The sequence below is a fragment of the Sceloporus occidentalis genome, unplaced genomic scaffold (assembly GCF_023333645.1).
Source record: "Sceloporus occidentalis isolate IW3139 unplaced genomic scaffold, rSceOcc1.0.p SCAF_90, whole genome shotgun sequence".
NCBI lineage: Eukaryota > Metazoa > Chordata > Lepidosauria > Squamata > Phrynosomatidae > Sceloporus > Sceloporus occidentalis.
Genome location: NW_028317070.1, coordinates 3,275,460 through 3,293,053, shown reverse-complemented (window position 1 = coordinate 3,293,053; position 17,594 = coordinate 3,275,460). Strand labels below are relative to the sequence as shown.

General features: G+C 38.0%; 1 protein-coding gene across 1 annotated transcript in view; it reads right to left on the bottom strand.

The window, feature by feature from the left end:
• Positions 1–17,594, bottom strand: part of LOC149284617 (polyphosphoinositide phosphatase-like) — a 123,089-nt gene that overhangs the window by 63,520 nt on the left and 41,975 nt on the right. Inside the window, exons 12-16 of the mRNA XM_089496466.1 lie at positions 9,161–9,294; positions 7,612–7,728; positions 7,002–7,047; positions 5,245–5,393; positions 3,063–3,229 (exon numbers count right to left, since the gene is read on the bottom strand). Coding sequence (XP_089352592.1) covers positions 3,063–3,229; positions 5,245–5,393; positions 7,002–7,047; positions 7,612–7,728; positions 9,161–9,294 — 613 coding nt within the window. The remainder of the gene's footprint in view (positions 1–3,062; positions 3,230–5,244; positions 5,394–7,001; positions 7,048–7,611; positions 7,729–9,160; positions 9,295–17,594) is intronic.

Here is a 17,594-nt window from a genome sequence, read left to right as displayed (position 1 = left end):
AAACCCAAATGCTTTGCTAACTTTAATACTTCTAATTAACACCTTCATCATGTAGCAATAAACAACTGCTAAATATAATTTAAAGAAAAAGTTACAAAATGTTAACCCTTAGAAGTATAATAAAGAAACAAACAATATCCATTCCATTCAGGTCATAATAGAGACCATCCAGGGTGTTGATCTATTACAAATTATATTCCATTTTATAAATATATAAAAAAATCTGAAAAATTGATTTTAACTTATTTTATAATTATTAAAAACTTTTTGTTACAGAAGCAACTGAATATTATAGAAGTCATAGTTTAAAAATACAGAACCAACTTATAGAGTCACACTTGGTTTACTATTTTAGTAACCTCACATGTTTGTTTAACAAAATGAATAAGACAGTTTAGAGTTTTCATCACAGTAATGAAAATGGAAGCTGTGGACCTAGCAGGTACAGCAGGCTGCTGGACATTTCATTAAACAAATCAATATAGGATATTTTCACCATGTCATCTTTGAGCCCAATTTACATCCTCAGGATGTTTCCATAGTGAGCATTACAGTGAAATGAGAAAAATGACTTTGTAATCTTTAAAAGAACAAACTACATGATAGTTTTATTGAAACATAAAATGGATATCTTACCACCTACTGATTCCAGGAAAAGTAGTGCTAACATAAAATAGAGTTCTAAAGTTTTGTTCTCATGGCTATGGTGTATTAAGGAGGTTTTGCTTAGGACAGTCATTAAGAGGTTCTAAATATCCGTAGAAAGTGATAGATATCATTTCATTTTAAAATCCAATAAACAGTTTAATAGTTAAAATTCACAATTCTGTAATTCTAATTCTTTAAAAAGTCATTAGGAATATGGTACACATCAAAAATGCCCTTTGGATTATAGCTTGTTTTGCTCAGCATATGCCTTAAAAATGTTATATGTTATATATATATATATATATATATATATATTTATATATATATAGACACATATATTGGTATATTACACTACCTGAAGCGTTTCACCTGTGGCTATGGCTTCCTCACAGGCAAAAATATTTATGTATAGGTGTTTCTCCTAACAATTATAAACTGTACTTTATTAGGTGTTGTGCGGGTGACACATGCATTCAGCAGCATTTTAATCAGAGCATGTGACGACATGACCACAAAGCTTTTTTCACGTAACTACGACAGGCTGACGTCGCTCCGACATGTAGGTATGAGAAAGCTAACATATAGAATCTATGCATAGGAACCCCCTAGAGGAGGGTCCTTATGTCTGCCCTGAGCCTGCACAGTCATCCAGCACAGACAAATAAGTTCTAGAAGGATTGAAAGGTCAAGTGGAGGACCTTAACCATGGATTAACCGAGGGAAAAATAGGAAAATCAATACACTTGCTGGTAACTCTGCAAGCACAAAGTAGATTATCTTCCATTTTAGATAATACATTTTTTTTCGCAGGGGCTGTTCAAGATTATTAGGGGCCATAAGCAAGTCAATTTAAGGGTAATAAATTTATAAAAAAGAATAAACATTCATAAACTAATGAACACATTATCTCAGATGACATGTTTGCTCTTATATATCATATGTTATGATCAGGCCCTGACTGGCCATCTAATTTCTGCCAGGTGCTCTTTAAGTTCAAACACAGTGCAATAAGTATGTTAGCATCCATATGTTAATTTAATTTCAGGTGTACAAAACATAAACTGCGCACAAAGTGGAGACAAAATATCCATGGAGGAAGTCGGTTATTGTTCTTCAGGTGGATGTAGGGTATGCTTGTAGAATTAATTAACCTAGTTTTTAATCATTGATGCCTAACGCCACATCTATCTGACACAAGTCCTCCATGCATTTTGTTGATTTATAGTGCTGTTGTTGTGTTCTTACTTTACTACTCCAGAATATCTCTGTTCTATTGGAGCTTAACAAGGTTTTACATGTATTTCCTATGCAGTATGTTGTATCGGTGAGTCTAGTTAGATATCCACAATTCCTCTTATATTATCAATGTTCACCACTAATATATTGCCTTGTCTATTGCTCAAGAGGGCAGCTCTTTTTGCAGCAGAGGGACTCTTCCCCCCTGGTCAATCGCCATGGTGATAGGAGTGAAACAACTAATTGACTTTCTCAATAATAATCAATAATGAAAATAGTTGTCAACAATTTTCATTATCGATTAGTTGGTCATTCAACTAGTTGGCCTGGGTACAGCACGCACCACTGTTACTTCAGAGCTGTGTGGAGAAGACGTGCCAGACTGTAGGCTGCTGTAAGGTATGTATTAACTCCCTCCCACCCTTTGGTCTGATCTGGTCACTAGTCTGTCTCTCTCTCCTATCCCATCATTAACTTCCACAGTGCCCTGATTAACCACCACCCTCCAGTCTGCAAATAAAATAAACTCCATGACTCTCACCCTTCTGTCTGATCTGGTCCCCAGTTCCCATCATTAACTCCCTGTTCTCCTCATTAACCCCCTCCCACCCTCCGGTCTCCAAACAAAAGAAACTCCTCGTCACTCCCTCCCAGCCTTCAGTCACATCCAGTACTAAGTGTCTCTCTTATCCCCTCGTTTATCCCCTCCCACCCTTCGGTCTGCAAATTAAATAAACTCCCTCACACCCTTATGGTCTGACCCAGTCCCCAGTTCCCATCATTAACTTCCCTGATCCCCTGGCATATTTTTTTTAAATCCAATTAATCAAACAAAATCCAACAAATCGATTATGAAAATAATCGTTAGTTGCAGCCCTACATGGTGAGGTATCCACATCTATCAAATAAATAACACTGAAGGTCAGTCAAGGTCTTTCTTGTGCACAGACTGCTAGACCCATAGTAGTAGATAAGGAATACAACTTAATATAAAACTAATTAAGTTCTAATATTATTTAAAGGGGAACTTTCAACAACAAATTTTATAGAAAAAGTAAGTTGATTTATTACAGTTATCAATAGTGTTTTGTTTTTCAGAATAATTGATTTAGAGATAAAAGGGACTTTTATCTTTACCTAATGAATGCTAATATCTGAGATAATAGACATATGCTTACCTGAAAAAGCATTACTATAATATCTAGATAGGGTCTGCATGATGTCTTTAGAGTGTTGCGTCCAGGGAGCAATCTTCCTGTAAGTCTTGACTCTGTGGACAAGCTGAGAGCCTCCATACTGAAGAGACAAAGTATCGCCATGATCCTCATATAATTCTTCAAACAGTCTGGTAAAGAATAGAACATTTTTATTTTCACCAAATACCTTAAATTAATAAGTCCAGTGATTATTTTATTTTTAAAGTGGCAAGAAGCCATATTCATTGTACCCTTGGTTTATTCTTTTTTTCTCATGCGCTAATCCCAGTGATGGTCCTGTCTGAAGTGATCCTTCTGCCTCCTATAAAGAGCAGGTGTGGGGGGGGGGGGGGACTCCAGGAAGCCAAACCAGTAAAGCAGTGCTCCTCAACCCTCTCCTCAAGGCTTTAGGTATTACTCAGGTGTGCCTAAGGTGTTGCAAAAGTAAAAAACAAAAACACCTTAAACACCTAAGACACACCTGAGTAATACCTAAATCCTGGTCTGTTAGGTGTGTCTTGAGAGGGGTGAGGAGCACTGCTGTAAGGTACTCAGGTATTCTGATAAGGACAATGTGCACCAAAAAATAAACTGAATTGGTGGCATCATATGCAAATGTATTACCTTAGAAATTATTTAAAAACGATTACATTTTTATCCTACTTCACAGCACTGAAAATTGAATGAAACTGTAACCATACAGTTAATGCAATGTACACAAAAAGTCACAATTTAAGACTGAACTAAAGAGCCAATATTGTCTTCTATTACGTAGAGACCTACAATTATTTCTATAGGGTGATGTTAAACATTAAGAACAGCATCTAGGGATGCACCTTGAAACAAATTGTTTTGTGTTGAGCCAGTGGTTAGTAAGCTCTTGGGTTACATACACATATAAACATGTGAACACACTCAAATTAAACTCTGTGCGAGTTGAGAAGGATTCTAATTGAACAATGCACAAAATTAATTATCCCTGTTAATCACCAATTAAAAAGGGTTGACTATTTTAAAATTAAACAAGTACTGATGTGCTCAATACCATCCACAAAAGTGGCAAAAGTGGTGCTTGCAGCGCTGATTAAGAGACACTTCTGTTTAAGAATGACTTTTTCTGTAACAGTGAGCAGCATTCACGTGTACTGTTTGACTTCAAACCATGCGCTGCTTATCGGTAAGCAAACTGCTAATGAGGTACACTTACACCTAGGTTTCTAGTGCCATACTAAATAGGAGCCGTTATTGGAAAAAAGGATATCTGCAGGGGGCTGATATAGACATGTGAACAACTGCTCATCTTGGCTAAGTTTTTTTTGTCTTTTTTCTATTTTCTCTATTAAAATCTGCAATGATTTAATACACCAGTAGGCCTTCCCTAGGACACGTGAATTTTCTAAAATATTTGAATCCTTTCAAAAAGAAAATTGCCAGCCGGCTTTTAGTGACAATGGAAATTAAAGACTTTCTATTTTTAAAGCCTGATCAGGCACACACTGTACGAAAAATAACCCTGGCACATTATTTATAGGTATATATTGATACAGTTGCTTAGTTCGGAGGGAAGGTGAGTTAAGAGTAGATGAAACACCAACATGTCATTTTAAATTCCTATGTTCTCTATAGGTGTTGTGTGTGGATAGTGGAAAGACTTTTGTCTTTAGGCAGTTCTTTGTTTTGATAGGTGCCTAGATGACGCCACACACCCTTGTATACTCAAGTATACCCTTGAGTATTATTTTTGTGTGTCTCCTCTATGTTATTAATGATTTTCAAGAGAGGAAAAGAAAAGTGGATTTTCCATTGCATGTTTTCTTGCAAGGAGAAGACCACAATGATGGAACAGTTTTCTTTGAAATATCCCCTTTAATAATTGCAATGTCACAATGAACACTTACACATCAGGGTTTATTTACCTTAACACTGGCACCACATTCAATGATACCCTTTCAAACCTAGGCACAGAATCCAGTCTTCTAGTAGTTTTTAGAAAACCTCAAGAAAAGGAATTTCTGTTCACACTAAAGAAAATCTAACATTTTTACATTATAGTCAAAATGTTGGTAGTCACTTATACAGGTGGAGAATTATAAGAAACCTACACACTGACTGATTACATTTTATCTGTATTAATTTATAAATGCTGTCAAAAATGAATACTTACCTAACAGCATCTGTGTCAAACTGTAAATTAGGTTTGTCAATTAGTCCCAGGGAGTAGAGTTGATAAGCCAAAGCACATTTTCCCACCATGAATTGTGCTGTGTTCGTTCGGTCCAAGCAGTCAACGCAGTTTGTTCGAAGGACACCAGTCTACAAAAATGAACACATAATAATTAACTAAAAAAAACAACTTCTTCACAAATCTTGGAGCATAATTTCCACAACACATTAAAAGCTAATAGCATTATGCTCCTGAAATCCTCTGAACGTTACACACACTTTTGCATCTTTTGCTAGATATGTGGATTTTAATTTTTTTTTAAAAGCCCGAGGCTTTAGGGTTTGGCCAGCTACACATTTATCATAGTAGGTAATTTATGTATTTTGAACTATATCACCTTTCTCTATTCTGTTTCGCCTTCAGAATAAATAACACTATGTCTAACACAATCATGTCCTTCTTCAGTAGTCTGCATGCATAATAAACATTCAATTTAGTATGTTTTGATATCACAACCACGTCACCTACAAAACAAAGACCGTCAGCTCACCCTGTTCCTGTAGGATTCCACCAAACTACTGGTGTTGAAGGGACTGTAAAAACAAGTTTCCTGGTAGTCACAGGCCACACACTATCACTGCTTCACCTTAACAAGTACTGACCGAGGATCTGTAATTGCTCTACAGGTAGGGGGGTCGGTGCATATATATATATATTTTATTCAGTTACGCAATGAACTATGGCAGGGGCGTCCAACCTGCGGCCCTCCAGCTGCTGCAGGACTACATCTCCCATAATGCTCTTTCAGCTAAGGGGCTGGCTGAGGAGTATGGGAGATGTAGTCCTGCAGCAGCTGGAGGGCCGCAGGTTGGACGCCCCTGAACTATGGGGTGGGGGTTGTAAACTTAACTGAAAAGAACATTTGGGAGTTTGATGAGGAACAATCAGGTTAGATAGATTTCATGTATTTAGAAATAGTGGGCATACATAAACCAGGAGGATCTCATATCATTATGTATACAACGTGTTTGTTATGGACCATCCAATCATATGTGTTCTGACTCTATTGGGAATTATGTTGATGAACAATGGTCAACCCCTTCCATAGTCTAGGGATGTATCTGAATACACAGGAAGCCACTACCCATGGTAAAATATCTTCTTATTTATGAAAATATCTCCTGAAACATGTCCACCCCTATTATTACAACAGAACCTTAGGAAAAGTATGTATCTGTCCCTAAATCACAGGGGGAAAACCTAGTCCAGATTTACAAAATGTATTATTAGACTTTGTAATGATTACCTTTTTCTTTTGCATTTAAGCTACAATGCTGAATGCATTTTTATGCAATCCCAATGATAAATAGAATCCTAGCAAACCCATAATCATACCCATAATCATATAATCTGCAGATAATAGTTATGTCAAGGGAATAAGTCTATCAGGAGTTCAGTGAAGGAGATTACTGATCCAGATCTGCCCTTATATCAATATACTGATCAAAATAATCAAGATCAGTTACCTTTATTACACTGCCAAAAAAATAAACATATTTAGGGAACATTCTGTCCTCTATGGAATATTCAATATTTTAAGCACATAGGAAATCACAAGCACTTCTCAAAATTGAAAGGGTCTGTATTGTATCACCAACTTAAAAATTAACGCAGTATTAAAAAAAAAAAAAAGCTTTTTCCTCCCTTGAAAATCTCATGAAACACATGAACACTACGTAAACGGGATCTAGATTTACCTGTAAACGCCCACATGGCCCAACAACTCCTCCAAGTTCATTCCACCTAGAACATATAATATTTGTTGTTTTAGGGCTAGGCATTTTCATTCCTACATATGTGCAAACAATTTGTCACAGGCACTCCCCATACTATGTGAATGCAGCAGCTATGGCTTGTTTGGGACTGTCATTTAGTATGTCCTGAACAATCAAGGCACTTTGCAGGCATGATTTGCTTTTCTATAAATCAAACAGCACACTGATGAGGTCAACATCTTTCTGCAGATTCAACCTGTTGTAATGCATCAGACATGTGGTCCAAGTTCCGAAAGGACAAACTCCAATATGATCAATTGCCTATAGTAATTTAGGGTTTATTTAAGGTCCTGCTTACACCCACACTACATATACCTTGTCTTTAATCTAAAGGCTTTTTGGAGGGTTGCAGTACTTTTGTGTACGATCACTGTAGTATCATTCAAACCTTTGCAAAACTGTATTAGTCCGAGAGTAAATAAACTGTTGAGTCACCTAAGCTTATTAAGACCCCAGAGCACCCTTGTTCAGATCAGCAAGAAATGGCTTTCAAATTATTACCTGCATATTAGTACAAGTGAAATATACATACTTCTCATCAGGCCGTATGACACTGCAATATGAATCCGGTCGATTTACAAAGAAACCAGTTTTCTTCACAACACTTTCAGCAATTACATTCAGTCTATCCAGAACATTACAGAGTTTGCTGAAACACAAACAAAAGGTAATGGATTTTTAAAATTAAATTACATGAGCTTGTGTGATTCACCAAAATTCATACCGACGTAAAAAAAATATGAAATTACATCTTCTTTAGCATTTGCAGCTCATAGCCCGAAATGGGTATCTATATTGTGATAGCTCTCTTGGGATCAGATTATTGCTTGTGTTTCTAACATAAATGCAAATAGCAATGAAGTCCCCACTGTCTACGAAGTAGTCGTAGTATCTTAAAGAGGCTGAACTTTAATTTTGTCATTAAAGAGAAACAAAGAAACAAAGGTTACTGGAAACAGCCATCTTGCTTATGGTAGTCACAACTATCATTTTTTGTAAACTTGCCAAAATTTGCCACTAATGGCCCAGAATAATCAAACTTTTTTTGTTTCAAGAAGTCTAAGGTACCTCATGCTCCCCCTGAAAAATTGCATTCAGACAAATTTGTTCTAAGGCACATACAAAGAGTTTTTCAACAAATGCCTACAAAAAGACCCCAAAACATTGCACGCACACATAACTACATTTATCCTTTCCAATTATAAACATTTTGGTGAGGAAAAAAGACAAATAAATATACCTTAATTATATCTAGCTTGTTGTTAATGATGAAATATTTCTTCTCAGTCCCAGATACAACTACATTTTCCCCATTGATAGCCTAATGTCAGGCCTGTGCTGGTCATCAGGCAAGCCGGAAAAATGGCCAGTGTACCGGTGCAAGATGGCAAAAGTCTCTTATCCTACTCATCATCAGTTGCATGATCCACTGCCGTAAAGGAGGCCCCATGCCTAGTGGGGCTCCTCAACACCATTGTTGCCAAACCCCTCCCCAGGCCAGGCACACCATTGTGTCGACACCTCACGCTCCCTCAGCTCGCTGAGTCCGAGCACCGAGATATGATGCCATTTTACAGTGTGTTTGTTAGCGTATGTTAGCATGTGTGTGCGTGTTAGTAAGTATGTCAGTGTGTTTGTTAGTATGTCTGTGTGTTAATGTGTGTTGGTGTGGGAGGAGCTTGTGGACCCCACAATAGGTCTGGGGACCCCAGCATTTTGTGATACATGACACTGGCATGAATCACAACTCTTATCTTGAAAGTCATGATCATGCCACACCCTGTGAGAGACGCTTTTCCTTCTCCAGTCCAGCCCTGTCTACTATCTCCATAAATATACAATGTGGCAAAGTCCCATCTCAAACTACTTTTTGTTTTGATCATGAGTTCAAAGATAAAACTTGTGACGAGCAAGATAACACAGGGTACAGACATTAATGGATTTCTTAGATTTGTAAATGGACTTAGATTGTAAATCAGAACTAAGCCGACACCACAGACTGATATCATGTTCACACATCTCTATGCGGCTAAATTAAAAATAGTTAAATGATAAAATTAGCAAATTTCAGGGCATGTTACCTTTTTGTGTACTTTGCCATATCCCAGGGAATATAAACAATGGAGTGTTCTGGTGGTATAAATTGATTTAAATAGGTAACAGCTGAGACAAGTTCATCACTCAGAATCCGCTCATGTTTCCGCTTCTCACGCTCCTGAAGAAATAAAACAATAAATGCATAAATTGGAACAAACGTACCAAATTTTAATAAGCACACATGGAGTTATAATTAACAGTGCTTAAATTTAGAACATTTTAGTTCTTTTCATACAACACAAAAGCAGTAACACAGCATACCAGTATTAAACTGAATGTATCATTAGAGATTGAATATAAACAATTTGCTTATACATGATCAGTAGTGCTTGGCAGTACTTTCAGTATTTGTGGGAAAGGTCTAACGTTCTGAATATCTTGCCATAGATGAACTGCCAAGGAGTTCTAATTATCTAAACCCGTTGAACAGTAGAATCCAATGAATGCAGCAAATGCACACTTGCTCTTTGGGAGGATGTCTATCTAGCACCAACTGGCAGGTTAGGTAGCACCCTCAGGGTACTACTTACTTTTAAGTTCATAGTCATAAGAGCTAATGATCTGAGAATTAAAATAACAACAAGGGAAAAAAAATAAAAATGAGAAAAAGAGGTCTGTTCAACTAACTAACTACAATAATCAATTTATGTGCTAATTTCCTTATTGACAAAATTGATACCTCTATATTCTGTACATGGTCTATTTAAGTGGACAATGATATTTTTACTAAAATAAGGTGTCACAAAGGATTTCTAATTTTCAGTTTCAGTTACAGATGTCAGCCTCCATAAAATGCTTTTTTTTTTTCATTTGCATTATTGTTTCATGATCCTCATCTATGATATTTTGTGATATTGCTACTTTTTTATGCTTGTCAGTGATTATTATTTTTTTGAGGATTGCAACAAGGTCAAGAGCCCTGTCTAGTTTTTGGAAAACTATGGAAAACTGTTTTTATGTGAGCAGAATACTAAAGCAGGGCTAGACAAATCCATGGCTACCAGAAACCACTGGCGCCTGGGAGCTATGCCTGCACTGGTGTATCAGGCCCAGCTGTGCTGCCATGCTTGACTATAGGGGGACACTGAGGCAAGTGCAAACAGCTTGTATCCAGTGCAGAGTAGGTAAGAAGAAGAGGAGGTTTACTCTAAGTGTGTGCTAGTGTTAGAGTGTGTATATGTATAGTGCTGGAGTCAGTGTGTGTCTGTAATGCACTGTAGCGTCAGTGTATGTGTATAACTATAGCGCTAGAGTCACTGTGTTTCTGATTATACGTATAGTGTGTGTATAGTGCTAGAGTCAGTGTGTGTATACTGTACTGTCAGTGTGTATGTGTGTGTGTGTGTATATTTAGAGTCAATTTGTTTCTGAATATATGTGTAGTATGTATATAGTGCTAGAGGCAGAGTGTGTGTATCGTACTCTAGTGTTAGTCACTGTGTGTGTGTGTGTGCGTGCATATAATGCCACAGTTCTCAGTGTGAATGTACATATAGAAGCCATATAATGTAGCTATCATGATTTGATAGAGTGGACTCACCTAAGTGCAGACTAGGTGTGCGTTGGATTTATCCTCCCCACACACCTGTTTACACTTTGGTTTTTCTACTAAAGTGTCAATGTCCTAGGCATGAATATTGAGTAGTCAGATCTAGCAGTACTGCTGGATGCAGAATATTAGGTGGGTGCAAAGTCCACAGTAGACACTTCACTGTGTGTCAATTATTACTGTATATAATTTATTTAGGGGAAGTATTGTGAGTATGAACAATCCATAAGGTTTTATACAATCTAAGTAGCTTGCCATATACTATCTTGTTTTTCCATGTTGTAATCTACTCTTGTACAGCTAGACGCTAGTCCAATATATTTATGCAAAGTATGGTGAGTATTAACAATTCACAAGGTTTCTTATGTGCAAACTAAGTTTCTACTTGCTGTTTAACTAACAAGTTGTGTTCATCATTATCCTTGATCGCTAAATGAGACAAACTAAGAGACTGAACAACAAGCCTGTATTTTTCAAAAGTGAACACCTGATGATGGTTTTATTCACTAAACCAAGACTTGTTCAATAAGGTGAGATGACATGGAGCTATCACAAGATGTAATACAAATCAGAATAGTCAGAAGAATTAGGTAAGCTACTGAATAAGAAATTTTTTTAACTATTATTGCAGTCAAATGATATGATAGTGAACTGAACTGTTTCAACAATGTTTTAAATATGTTTAATGACTAACACACTAATGTCCTTCTCAATTTCCACTCCTCATATGAACTGAACCATTCATTTACATTTCATATCTTGAGTAGCAACTAAACTGTAAATAAAGGTATTTGAGAATAAATCTGTATCAGAAGCTAGCCGGAATTCCAAATTCTACAATACTTATGTAGGACATCTGATTTATGTATCTATGTAAAAAGGAGATTGGACATTCCCAGCGCTGCACCAGAGGAAATGAGCAGTACCTATAACAACTCTTAATAGACCAACATAATTGGCATAACAGTTTTCATGACATCTTTTGCCTGTCATACGCCACCACATCAACGTTTAACAAGGCTCTACTTTTGTTATAACACGCATATATTTCCAAATATTACATATATTGACTTGTATTTTTGTTAAACATATAATTGATAATGTTTTGGAACGTCTATTGCTGGCCAGTTTTCATAAACATATGTTTATTGCCAGCATTTTATGATTGCTGGTGTGACAGCCTTTTTGCAGTGGTGGAACTAACTAAAACATAGCAGAAGACATTGATATACTTTGCCTTGTTTTATTGTCAGAAAATTGTATTAGTCATAAGTATGCTCTTTCAAACTGTACTTTTCATAAGAGGTAATTTTAAGAGATTTCACCAACAATTTGATGAGAACTTTTCCAGAACCACCACTGGAATTCCATGTGGCGTTGCTGTAGTAGCTGGAAATGTTGAAAGTAAAACAATTTGGCGTTTTGAAGACGGTCCCTACAGACGGTAATGCAGTTTCTATGGCAATGGCAGAAACGGCTATTCAACATATATGCTTAAGACACAGATTTAAAATGCTTTAAAGTGATATCACTCCTACTTTTAAGATATCCTTAAGTAAAAATTGACATGCTCTGTCAATATGCAAATATGAAACTTTTTTGCTAAATTGATTGTAAAGTTAATGAGAACATTACAGGTAAAAAGTCCACTTACACAGGGAAGAATGACAGGAGATGAAAACAAGCAGTGAAATGGAAAGAGTGGAGGAAAAAAGAAAAACAACTAAAAGAGAAAGAGATGGACAGGTACAAACTTAACTATTTTAGTTTTTGCCCCCTTTCTTCTCTCACCCTTCTTTTACATTTCTCTCTGCTTTCCCTTCTCTCCACATTCTCACTTCTATCTCTTTCCCCTTCCCCTCCCCTCTCTCTGTTTTTCTCTCTCTCACCCATCCCTCCCCTCCCTTCTCTTTCTATCTCCCCTGGTTTTCTTTAAATATTCTCTCATCTTCTCTCTCTGACCTTCATATCTTTTTTTCATGTATCCCTCCCTACCTTGTCTCTCTTCATTCACTCGCTCTCCTTTTTCTCTCCATCCCACTCTCTTGCTCTTTTTCTTCCACTCCCTCTCTCTTTTCCTTCCACTTTATCCCTTCCTTGTCTCTCCCTCTCCTCCTTCTACTCACTTTCTCCCTCTGGTGTTTCTTTCTTCCACCTTTCCTATGGAGAGCAGTGGTATGCATGTACTGTATATGGGATGAACATGTGGGGGAAACAGGGGGTCAAGTCAGACTGTGCCTGTCTGTGTCTGCTCTCCAGTCCAATAGAGTGTCTGTGTATCCAACAGGACCCCCTTTTAAAAACAATAAAAACTGAGAGAAACCATGTACAGAATGCGCACTGTGTTTGGACATCACTTTAAGCCCTGCCCAATCTTTTTTACCACTTTGTCAATATTACAGTTAATTTGGGAAGTTGGTAATTATTGTTCATTTTGATTTTGGAGCAACACTGTTCATTTATTGTCTTACAGGGGCGTAACTTGAAAAGCACTAAAGCTGTTTGTAAACCCCGAAAACAATGTAGGAAATGTTAGCTGACACCCCATTTGGGATGCAACTGCATTATAATATTCAGAAAGGGATCGATTGAAACATCTCTAAAACAATTCAGGAGTATGCACCAACTGGATATCACTTCATTTGCCTCATAATACTGTAACTAAAAAAACACAGACACACTTTATAAAGAGTATAGTGATGTGTGTGTTGCCATGTAGCTTAATGATCTACTCCTTCAATAACCCATGGTCAGAACTCTGCCTCCTCTAATAACCTACACCCCCTCAGCCCACGTACATCATTCTACTGCAATATGACTCACCCGTTACATTTCAGCTTTTGCTTATTATTTTACACAATAGTACTCTTGCATGTGCTATGTATGTCTCTAAAAAAAAAAATCTATGGCCATTATCTGAGCAGACGGCCCATAATAATTATTTCAGAAGTGAGCTTATTTGATTATTGCTTTTTTAATATGCAATATATTGCTATATGATTGTGCAGTTTCTTTCCATTCATTTTCTACCAATATATCTGTATGTTATTTTATATGATTTATTTAATTAATGGTTGTTTTTATTTCATTTGTCTGGTAGAATAAGCACTGCAATTTTAGGTAGCCGTCAGCTGTCTTGGCTAGGATCCCAATAATTGGGACTACTGTGAGTTTTGCACGCGTAATGTCCAAAATACAGCATTGTGCAAGGAAAAGGTGCATTCTACGAGTAGATCAAATCATTCTCCAGTGACCAATGTAATATGAGGGGAATGTATTTTGTGATGTCATACTGCTGTCCTCATAAAGCATGCACAATGTGTTATGACATCATGCCACTGCACCAGTGTTGTAAGCTGACCAGTGTTTTGTGTTATGCACTCTTCCGTGGGCCAGTACAAGAAAGTATGTTCGTTCTAAAGTTACTGAACACATCCTTATAGTGTTTAAGGTAAAGTTGCATTCTACTTGTTATGTTCTGTCCACCCATTGTACAGCACTACAGAATTTGATGGAGCTATATAAAACAATAATAATAATAATAATAATAATAATAATAATAATATAATTAACCTTCAACACTGAAATGACATAGAGAGTGTTCAGACTCATCGGTTGTAACATCAGATGACTACGACTGCATACCTGTTTATAATTCTACCCTGTCGCTAGGAAACCAGCTCAACAAAGATCCAAGCATGGAGAAAAACTTTGATGAATTCACTGTTTGTTTACTAAATAAAAAAATAATCTTATTTCATACGTTCAGTAATTAAAACAAAACAATTTACCCCTTTTGAAGAGTCCTAAAAAGTGGGGTGTGCATTATATTCAGCTACATAAAAAAAGAAAAAACTTACTGTTAAACCATGGTTGCTAGACTGCAATGTCTCACACGTTGACTGTCTCTAAGCACCAGGAAATACCGTAATTTTCTAGGTGCTCAGACACAGAAAGTGTGTGAGGAATGCAAAAAAGCAGAAAAAAAGATCTGTCACCAGCCAAAGAACGGATGAGCCTCCTGCTGAGCCTACAAAGTTAGGTAGGTTGCATGTGGGTACTAAATGTAGATTTGTGTGTAAGAGATTGAGTTTTCATGTGTGAGTCTTTACAAATGTCAGTATATATGAGTGTATGTAAATGTGTGTGCGTTTGAGATTGTAGAAATAACCTGTGAAACCCAAGTTACGGGTGCATATTATACACAAGTACATTTTGAATTGAGTTTAAAGTCATACCTGTGCATTAAACACAGAGCAGGAATGGAAATGAAAAGCAGCCTTGGAAAAATTTGGATACCAGCCCCATATATTTTATCATGTGGTTGAACTCACCCATATACCACCCATATACCACACAACTTATACAAACCTGTTTTAATCGTGTTATTTGCCATGTCAATAGCTATAAATGATTATTTTTAACATTATGTTAAATTGTTCCTTAACGATGACAGATTAATGCATTATTATTTAAATCCCAGGAACCAAATATGTTAAAAGGCCCAAATAAGTACCTGGGGAGTAGACTCCGCCTCTGATTTCACAACAGTTGTGTGCCACCTTTGTCGCCCAAATAATTTTTCTGTGCTACCTTTGCACCCAAACAGCATGTGTGCCATCTTTTTCCCCGAGCAGTTTTCCTGTGCCATCTTAGCCCCAATCAGCCTACCTATGCCATCTTAGCCACCAAACAGGCTGCCTGTGCCATCTCTGTCCAAAACAGCCTGCCTTTGCCATTTGCCTATTCATTCACTCACTCATTTACTACATAAATGAAAATGATGGCAGGTTCTTGTAACCAGGCACGTGATAATAACTAGCATTTCAGGTGGCTTGCTAATGCCTGGGACAAGCCACCCAGAGAGGAACCCTCTCCACAAATTTTTCAAGGAGCTCCAACATTTTGTGTGTCTAAGGAAATAAATCAAATGGATCTTGTGAGCAAATACCCCAATCCACATGTTCACTTGGCTGTATGGGTAGGGTGGGTGGATAGTCCTGTCCCAGTCATGACTCCAGTCAAGTTCCCCAACAAAAGTGACCCAATATGGACACCTGAAATGCTGTGGGATATGGGATTTACACCTATGACATGACATATAAAAGAGTGCTCTTACTGCTGTAGCCACTACAAGGTGTTGCTGCTGGTCCCACACTGCTCTAGTGCAGGCCTATTTAAATTTGCAGCCTTCTTAGACAGACATCTCAGTTACCAGATTGCCTCCAGTGCTTAGTGCAGGGGCGTCCAACATGCTGCCCGCGAGACCTCGAGGTGCGGCCCGCGTAAGATCGGCAGGCAGGGCAACTACATCACAGTCCCATCATGCCCAGGTTCCAGCATTTACTGTTTGGATGTGTAAGTGCTGAAACCTAAGCATGATGGGACTGTGATTGTTGTTAGCAATCACACTCCTATCATGCCAAGTCAGCCAGTACATGCTGAAACCTAGCTAGCTGCCCCCCTTGTGTATTGATGCTGCCAGCAATATGGGGTCTGCACATCACATACAGCCACCCTGTACTGGCTGACTTGGCATGATAGGAGTGTGATTGCTAACAGCAAGCACAGTCCCATCATGCCTAGGTACCAGCATTTACTGCCTGGGTATGATAGGAGTGTGATTGCTGTTAGCAATCACACTCCTATCACGCCAAGTCATATTGCTATTTTTTTTGCCCAATTGTGGTGTGTTACCTACTTTTTTTAAAAATGTGAATTTTTATTATTATTTTTAAAGGTGGGGGATAATTTTGGTTTTGGCTAAGTGAACTGTGAATGATTTGGTCCAGATTTTTCATTTTGGTGCATCCCTAGAATAAATAGAACTATTTCATTTTTAATTATCCTGAATTTGTAGTCACAAAACTTTCTAGGCCCAGAAATCAGTGTCATTTACTTTATTTTAATCTGCATATTTTATTAAAGGACATATTTTCTCACAGTGAAAAATGGGTGCGGCCCTCGACTGGGCTATTTCTTTATCTGCAAGTGACCTACGGCTTTAACTGCAAATAGAGTTGAGCTCACAATAACCTTGTTACAATTTTTTATATGTTTCATTATAGGTCTGCATTTTGTGTTTTACGTAACCAATTAATTAGACTTGTGCATTCGTCTTCGGGCGAACATGGAAACGAACACGAAGAGTGCGTTTTCGTGTTCGTTCCGAAGACACGCCGAGGAGAAGACGGCGGCGGTAAAACGTAGGCGAAGACGAAGACACACACCACGAAGATCTTCGTGATTGTCTTCGTCTTCGTCTACCATTCTCCCCCCCTCTTCTAACTTACCATGTCTTCGCGGTAGTTCCCGGAAGTGGAAATCCGCAGGTTCGCCGTCACGGGTTACAGGGCAGTGCGAATGAGCTTATTGGTCGCCTACAGGGACCTCCTCTGGAATCAACCAATTGGTTGATGCCAGAGGAAGACCCTGCAGGTGACCAATAGGCTCACTCGCACGGTCTTTGTAACCCCTGCCAGCGAACCTATGGATTTCCGCTCCCGTTAACCCCTTCGATGCTGCGTTATCTAACACAGCATCGAAGGGGTTAACGGGAGAGGAAATCCATAGGTTAAAGGGCCGTGCAAGCGACCAATAGGCTCACTTGCACGGCCCCTTAACCCTTTAAAAAATAAAGTTAACCCCTAACTAATTGAACAGGGAGGGAGACCAGTGGGATCTGCCGGGTAAGTTGCAGCATTGAGGTTTTAAAACCCTAATGCTGCAACTTACCCTGCCGATGCCACTGGTCTCCCTCCCTGTTCAATTAGTTAAATGTCCGTACGAGCGACTTTATTGGTCGCTCGTACGGACATTTAACCCGGCACAGACTAACTAATTGAACAGGGAGGGAGACCAGTGGGATC